The sequence below is a fragment of the Siphateles boraxobius genome, unplaced genomic scaffold (genome assembly GCF_051911475.1).
Source record: "Siphateles boraxobius isolate OS27281-9 unplaced genomic scaffold, OSU_SipBor_1 77, whole genome shotgun sequence".
Taxonomy (NCBI): Eukaryota; Metazoa; Chordata; class Actinopteri; order Cypriniformes; family Leuciscidae; genus Siphateles; species Siphateles boraxobius.
Window position 1 is genome coordinate 8,548,820 of NW_027509205.1, and position 8,190 is coordinate 8,557,009.

General features: G+C 39.0%; 2 protein-coding genes across 4 annotated transcripts in view; one reads left to right on the forward strand and one right to left on the reverse strand.

Moving 5' to 3' along the window:
• ptpn11b (protein tyrosine phosphatase non-receptor type 11b) overlaps positions 1–3,101 on the forward strand; it is a 44,578-nt gene extending 41,477 nt beyond the window's left edge. For both annotated transcript variants that reach the window (XM_077218676.1, XM_077218675.1), the window contains exon 16: positions 289–3,101. The gene's annotated coding sequence lies outside the window, so the exon portion shown is untranslated. The remainder of the gene's footprint in view (positions 1–288) is intronic.
• Positions 2,669–7,692, reverse strand: rnf223 (ring finger protein 223). 2 transcript variants are annotated; one of them, XM_077218678.1, is made up of 3 exons: positions 7,423–7,661; positions 5,691–5,808; positions 2,669–4,872 (listed from the first exon to the last, which is right to left on the reverse strand). In XM_077218678.1, the coding sequence occupies exon 3, from the start codon at positions 4,825–4,827 to the stop codon at positions 4,177–4,179; it is 651 nt and encodes a 216-aa protein (XP_077074793.1). In that variant the 5' UTR covers positions 4,828–4,872; positions 5,691–5,808; positions 7,423–7,661; the 3' UTR covers positions 2,669–4,176. The 2 variants fall into 2 exon arrangements, with proteins under 2 accessions (XP_077074793.1, XP_077074792.1); XM_077218677.1 differs by lacking the exon at positions 5,691–5,808 and having other exon boundaries at positions 7,423–7,692.
• Between the last annotated feature and the right edge of the window lie 498 nt (positions 7,693–8,190).

Sequence of the window (8,190 nt, forward strand, 5' to 3'; positions counted from 1 at the left end):
GTTACATCACACAAATATTTGTTTTTGTCTTTCAGAATGTGGCACATTTTACTCTAGATAAAAGGGTATAAAAATGTTTAAAGTCAATAAAATGTCAATTTTTCCTTTTTCTCTTTCTACACTGACATCTTGGCTCTCTCTCAGCCTTCGTAGAAGGAAGTCATTTGACATCCTGCTGACGCCTACATCATTACTATAGCAACCAATGTACTGTAAATACACCAGTGTGAAAGTAACACAACTGTTAAAACAATGCATCCCTAAACGTTCTGGTCTTTTGCTTTGCAGTTCCAGCAGAGGTGCTGTGTAGAAGCACCTAATCATGGAACGGGACTGGGGGGGGACAAGCAGCGCCTACGCTGAGGTGACACCGCCCAGCCGCTCGGCTGGAGATTCCACAACATCTCCAACAGCTTCTCTCTTCATTTCCTGGCTGACTACGTCTGAGAAACTCACACTCCAAAACCAAGTGCCTAATTAGCAGCCGAAATTGTTCCGGCAAAGGACGTGTGACTTGGTGCTTTCGCTCCCCCTTCTAGTCTAACAAGCCTACACTGCACTAAGCTACATGATGGTTTGATTATGTGTGAAATAAATTTGAAAATGAATATTTACACTCAGTGACATAACTCTGGATGAAGCTACGCTCTTTCCATGCTGTCTACGGCTGTTTCCAGACCTTGCTTTGTCTACTGGATGTCGTCTACTGTAACCAAAGAACTCTGATATATATCTCTCAGTTTCTCACAAGCAGTGGTCATTTGCGCTCTGCTGAGTGATACTCGTGGCACGGTGATGTAAGAAGAAGAGAAGTACACCATCTGGCCTAAAGAATCCCTCTTTTCTTTTCAGAGGATATGAGAGGTGATTGGTCAAAGTTCGACCAATGAATTGGATACTCTATATAAGTAGGTGTTTTAAATGGACTGATTTGGTACAGTGTGGTTGAATCTATACAGTATGTGCCAATTAGCAGCCTGTACATCATGTTTGTGAAAGCTTCTGCTTTAAAGCTGTTTTTATTGAGCATTACCTCCAGGCTAATGAACAGTCAGAGGGAGACAAGTGCTATTGTCAATCAGAGGCTTATCAACCAATCAGGCTGCCTCTTCATCAGTGGGCTCCTCCTTCTATGCGTTGACTTTCTTGTTCTCAATACATCAGGTGAGCCTTTATTAGATTAGTTTTGTTTGTTTGTTTGTTTGTTAAAAATGTTTTATTTGCAACTATGATTCCTTTAGAGCAGTTGTATCTTTTGTTGTGATATTTGTGAATGTGATCATGAAATCTAGGCCTGGCATTTTTTAATGTAATGCATTTCTCTCTTTTTTTTTTTTGACTATGTTATTCCACATTTTCCTCAGAGGAGACACATTAAGCTCTTTTATCGCATATAAACAGGGTATGTGTGTATTTCGGTGTTATAAATAGCCCGATAAAGCTCTTTACTTCATAGTGGGTTGTGATTGCACTGAGGAGGCCTTTGAATGAAATAACGTAAAATGAAAAGCGTGGTATTACTAAAGATCACATCAGGCCGAGCCGTTGACGTGAACTGGATTTCGGTGGAGACTTCAGCTAAAAATGAGGCAGGCCAGATGGTCCTCAGCTAAGATTAAAGAATAGATTTGTGTAGGACGAAAAAAGTAATTTAAAAGATGGCTGTAATCCAGACGTGGCTATTATTGTGTGAGGTCAGCAGTGATGTCATAAGATGTTATATATACACAGTACCGTTCAAAATTTTAAGGTCAGTACGATTTTTTTTTACTAGGGCACGAGCACCAATGGTGCGAGGTCCCTATTGGAATTGCTACGTTCAATAAATGTTTTATTTTGAAGAAATTAATACTCTTATTCAGCAAGGATGAGTTTCCACAACAGCACAAATGTTTTCAACATGGATGATATTAATAATAAATGTTTCTTGAGCAATTATTTCTGAAGGATCATGTGACACTGAAGACTGGAGTAATGATGCTGAAAACTCAGCTTTGACATCATATGTTAAAATAGAAAAGAGTTATTTAAATTGTAATAATATCTCACAATATTACTGTTTTATCTATTTTTGATTATATAAATGCAGCATTGGTGAGCATAAGAGACTTCTTCTAAAAACATAAAACTGGTAGTGTGCATGTTGGCTCGGATAAAGCAGGACATAATGTATGTGATTAATCACAGTGTCTGACTGTGAAAGGTTACATGATGGGATCTGTGATGTCATGAGCTGTAGAGATGTTGTACGTGTTTGAGGGAGGCCAGGGTCTGCTTTTTTTGCACTTGGAAGGATAAAATGTTTGGGTTTTTTACTGGAGAAACAGTTTGTTAGACCTTCAGGGAAGTAAAAGCAATGTCACTGCATATGATAATCATTGTCCTTGAAATGACTGGCTGATTGAATGAATTTTATGTGATTTATGCACCTGATCATGTGAGAGCAATGTGCTACTGGCATCTGAACGCTTGGAAGCTGTTCATTTGCTGTTAAGAGTTGTTTTATTTTTGCCTCTGTGAAAATGGGTAAAAGGTCAAAAATTGAGTGACATATTAAGACTTGAACTGCTGAATGGTATAGTGTCCATGGCTGCCAGAATGTCCTTTTGTTCGGAGGTATATATAATGAATATCTGTTGATTTGACATCAGTGTAGTGTTTTGCGTTATTTTATTTTTTTGGTCAATTATTTGTTGTAAATTATACATTTCACTTGTTTGTTAATATAGTGATGGAAATATTCAAAGCTGTTTAGCATATTGTTTTAGAATGATTTGTTAACATTTATTATACATAACATCAACAGTTATAGAACTCTCTGCTCGCTTTATAACAATTTTGAAGTCTTCTCTTTACATTTACTTGAATACTATGTTGGTGGGTTGTTGTTGTTTTTTTAAATCTCAGTTGGTGATCAGTAGGTTTGATCTGAATCGTGTTGTGCTGACTGTCCTTGTGTGGTAAACACTGTGTTCCCTCTTGCACTGGTTCAGCCTAAAATGCCTTTTGCCCTGGAAAATACAGCTGATGTATTGACTTGCATCTCAAATGAGAATACAGGATTAGTTATTGAATAATAAAGCATACACTGGGAACTTTCACCTAGTTGTGTCTGACTTCACCTTACAAACAGCTACTGGCCCATATATTATTTCCTTTACTCTTCATAATTTCCTTCTCTCTTCAGGGTTTAATAATGAATAACTTGACATTTTGTTTATCATAAAAACACCTGGAAGTAGGAAGCTAATAATTAATCCCTACAAAACACACAAACACGGTGGAGCAGTTTACATGGGTGTGGTTGTGAATGTGTTCACAGGACACGTCGCTGTAGGGCTTAGGTTTCAAACGGTTATTCTTTGATGAAGTGTTCGTTTAACCGCCCCAGAGCAAGAAGTGATAAATTAGGGCCATGTGAATCTGTTTGCTTTTTTTTTCTTTTGTCAGTGTTATCAGTGATATCATGTATATTGTACCTATTAAAATGTAACGTTACATGACACTATTCCTTGAACTTCCTTGTGCCATTTGCAGCAACAGTTTTTTTTTTTTTTTAAACAAAATACATTTTATGGAATGGAATACAATAAAATATATAAATGTACAAGTAGAAAATATACAGTTCTTTGGATTAAGTTCACATTTTCCGTCGCTTGTTGAAGAATTGTGGGCAAATCCAGTCTTTTCAATAGAAATCTGTGCGATTGGGAGTTTTTCTGTGAGGGCGAAAGTTTTCCCCATGCAGATTTCACTCGTGTTCATGTTGGTCACATAATAGAATAGAAATAGAAAGCTACTTGCTTGGTTTGAAAGTGACTTCTGTTTGAGCAGTGCTTCATGTATCGCTACAGGCTACACCATTGACAACGGACCTTTTTTCTTTATTCTGTAACTAAACAGTGGCTTAATTCTTTTTGCAGTTATTTGAGACATTGAGACATTTAGCCATGAGTCAGTTTTGTGATGCACCGGCTAAGCTTTGACACTTATTCACATGTTCTATAAGATATAATAATGATACTGATGCAGTTCCTCAGTCTTAACGGCAGCATTGCTGTTTGTTGTAACTCCTTTAGCACCCAACAGGCTTGGCAAGGACGTATGGAGGTAAACGGACACCAATCAACCTGGTTCTGCAAGTCCGACATCAATCTAGACATGTCTGTCTTACTTTTATGTTACTAATGTGAGTGTGGTAGTAGAATCTGTAGTAGCAGGCATCTGCAGGTTATGGGACGAACAACGCACGGAGCCCGTCGAGACGATGCACTGCAAGGGCCACAAAATGATCCCCAGCAGCAACACCATGAGGAATATAAAGAGCAGCAAACGCTTCCAGTCCATCAACCGTTCCAGAAGCCCAAGTCGCGGTCGAGTTTGGGAAGAACGTATGGCACTTTGCCCACTGGCCCCAATATTGACGCAGATGCAGAACGCTGGCAGGCCTGGCATGTCTATTGGCCGCTGGTAGCACAACCTCTCCCCGTCCAGCCATACGGGCTCTTCCTGCTGCTGGTTGGTGGGCAGGCGACACAGCACCTCCTGGCTGGTGGTCAAAGCTGGGGGCCCCCTTTTTGGGATGGTAGTGGGGTGGCGGCAGAAGGGGCAGGAGATTTTAGAGTTTTGAGGCTCCATGGAGGTAGCCATGATGCGGGAAAGGCACTCAAGGCAGAAGGTGTGAGTGCAGTCCAACTGTTTTGGCGTTTTGAAGACGTTGTCATAGGTGTTGAAGCAGATGGAGCACTCGGGATGAGAGCTCACCTTCTCCAGGTCAGTTTCCAGCAGGACCCCCTGGGTGTGCCACACCACTGGGCTCGACTCCATCTCACCGAAAATATGGTCTTCCACCTTCTTCCTTGTGCAGATTCACTAGAACAAGCAAGAAAAACATCTAAAAGTTACCTCTAGGTTCATTGTATAGCAAAACTAGGTCACAGGTTACGAAGTAAACATTTACCTCCAGGTGATTTATGATGCTTTGTGTATGGACAACACTGAGAATACATTTATATGGACATGACTGTGCAAACAGAAAGGGTTCACAGAACAGGCCTGAGCAAGAAGACGGTTCAAAGTAAACATCATGCCTTTGTCTGACTCTTTGCCCTTTAACCGCATTAACTGTGACTTTGAGTTGGTCATCAGTTCTACAAAGTAAAGCTACTCAAGAGCTTGTAACTGTGCATACACTATTACAAATAGTAGTGCATTGTTTTGCTGCATTACCTTGTTTTATACCATATATGCTAACACAAATAAAAGTTTTTCAGTGGTTCTTAACTTATTTGGTTTTTTTAACTGTTATACAAATTTTAGGAAATTACCTGTACTGTTTTCCTTTGTTTTTTCTCAGATTAGTATAATGGTTTCTGGGTTGATACACCAGTATATGGTGTTTTCCAAAAATGTATGTGGGTTCTTTTAAAGCACCAGACGGTTTTCTGAAGAACAGAGAATAACATTTTCTAATAATGTTCTTCAATAGTTTTTTTAGTTCAAGAATATTGTATTGTCACTAAATTAGGTTTTTTAAATTTTATTTTAAAAGTTCTTGGTTTTCTGATGAAAAAAACGTTTATAAAGTTCTGTGGCATTTTGCCGTAAAAAAGTGTTCTAATTATGATCTATTTTCAAGGGTGTACATAAGTTTAGTAAAGGTCAAGACCACTTGAAATACCCATGCTTACAATGTTGGTAAGACACAGACTGCTTTGTTGTCCTTGTTTCTGCCAACGCCAGCACCACTGTCCTTCAGAAACCCTTTCAGCGCACTAAGGCTCTCTAAAAGTCATCGCTTCACTGGGCCTGGCATTAGGAGATGAGAAGAATTTTATCAACAAGGTGACTTACAGCTCACTACATTGTATAATACACAGAAGTATTTCTCAGAGCCCATCCTGAGCTAAATAACATGTGCATCTAATCTAGCCTCTCTTTTAAGTGGTTTTGGTTCAGGTTCAGGCAGGGGTTTGGTTGAGAGCAGATGGCCTGTTCACAAGCCCTTCAGCGGAGTCCAGTGCATGTGTGTGTGTGTGTTTCTTTCTCCATCCCTGCACTGCACAAAGCTCCTGTTTGTTCTCCATTATTTGGTGTGGCTTTGGCATTCCTGGAGAACAGGCCGGTGCCCAGGCAGCCAGTCTCTCAGCACTGTGTAAAACCCCCTAGGCTTAGAGCACCTGGGGTCCCAGAGCTTTCTATCTTCTTTCACGATCTACACCTCAACGTATAAACGGTTGACCGTCATTAGTGCACGAGTTCATCGTTACTCATTAACTCAACCGCCTCCTTTATTCCCCAGGCAAAACACAATAAGGGTTGACAATGTTCTTGACCTGATTCTCCATCTCTGTGTGTGTGATGCTTGAACTTTCACATGACACCCTCACGTCTACAGACCCTCTGTTTGATAACACCAGCCATTAGGAAAGATAAGGAGGGGTTTGAATGTAGCTCCACTAATTTGATTTTATGTCTAAGCTGCAGCCCAAGGACAAAACTGCAGTTAGTTAACGTTGCAAACTTATTTCCAGATGATGTCCTTCTATCAGGCAAAGGTCATAAACAGTTTAAGTGAACCCCTATTTATACACCTAGATTTTGGTCTTCCCGATTTCATTTACATAAACGGCTTCATTAGCATTCTGTCAGTTTATTCAATGTCCACGTCTTGTGTGCATATCTTTGTTTTTACAGCAAAGCTAAAAAAGCTAAAGCAAAACTAAATCTCAAATGCATTTTTTTAATCTTGAGCTCGTTGTACTCAGTCTTTAAAACCTTAGACACAAACTGTAAACTAAATATATATTTATAAACTTTAAAAGTCAAACTTTATTGATTATATTGATACTATATCAGTTTTTTTTTTACATGTATCTATATTTGTCAATACCGGATATTTAATTGTTAATGCACATTTCCCATATTTTCATATTTAGATTACCTTTGCCATTTAACAATAATGTATATAGTCTGGTTTTATAATTATCAGATTTTTTGTGTATTGTTATGCATGCACTGTACACTGTCAGTTTGATCAGACCTCTGATAACAGTTCTCCACTTTGACTTGCTGTACTGCACTTTTATCCTATCAGTTTAACTACCAGTTAATGAACTTAAGTCATGCACCCTATATTATTTTCAATCCAACTTCCTCTAAAACTCTTAAAATTTGAAATACCAGCCATACTTTATTCTCAGTCCCATCTGGAGTTTGCTTTCAAATAGTGCTAGATTATTGCATATCCTGTCTTTATTGTGTGATTCTAATATCTCCAGAGATTAGAATCACACACGAGTCAGTTAAAGGTAACGTCCCTTTAGGTATTGGCTTTGGGTATACTTCCATTTCCAAACGGCTGCACCTCTCTATATCAGCTGAAGCACCGCCACATGTGACAAACATTGCACATGTTCTTACCTGTTCTGATGACTTGAGGTCTAGTGTTATCCCTGTTCCAGTGATTCCTCTTTTATCTTCTCATCACTTCGCCTCCCTAAGGACAAAAATGCATTATCAGCTCTGGAGCTGTCAGCAATCCTCTTGATAATGCAATGTCCTTCTTTTAGGAGTCCGTTTAAAGTGGAGCTGAACACAGGTGGGCTGCCGGTACCTGTCGAGCTCCTGCTCTGTGTCTCGTGTCCACTCTCACCTGCCTCAATTTATCCACTCTCTTTCAGCACTCGCTATGGAAATGACATTGATAGGCAGGAACAATAACACGGCCTTGAGGGAGTGCCAGAGACGGGGGAGGAGGAGGGTTGGGAAGAAGGAAAGCATATTCGTAGTATAACATTTCTATTCTCTTCATCTGCCCATCCCCTTTTCTCTTTCTCTCTTGATCAGTCTTCCCTAATCATTTCTCATAATGTCACATTATATATATATATATATATATATATATATATATATATATATATATATATATATATATATATATATATATATATATATATATATTAGTATTATGACTTCCTAGGATTTGAGGAAATCCCAAAACTTACTTAACATTGAACATTTCAAGTAGACACCCTTAAGTTAGCATTTTAGCTTCAGACATGAGACAATAATCAGCAAACATGCTTCAGAAAGTTTGTCAATAACTTGGGCTGCTCACTAGAATGTATGAAGATATTGTCGGTCAAGTCAATGTGTGCACAAAAAAGCTACAATATCCGTGCGAACATT

What these genes read in the sequence shown, in the direction of transcription:
- rnf223 (XM_077218677.1), bottom strand. Translation starts at nt 4,827, where the DNA reads ATGGAGTCGAGCCCAGTGGTGTGGCACACCCAGGGGGTCCTGCTGGAA.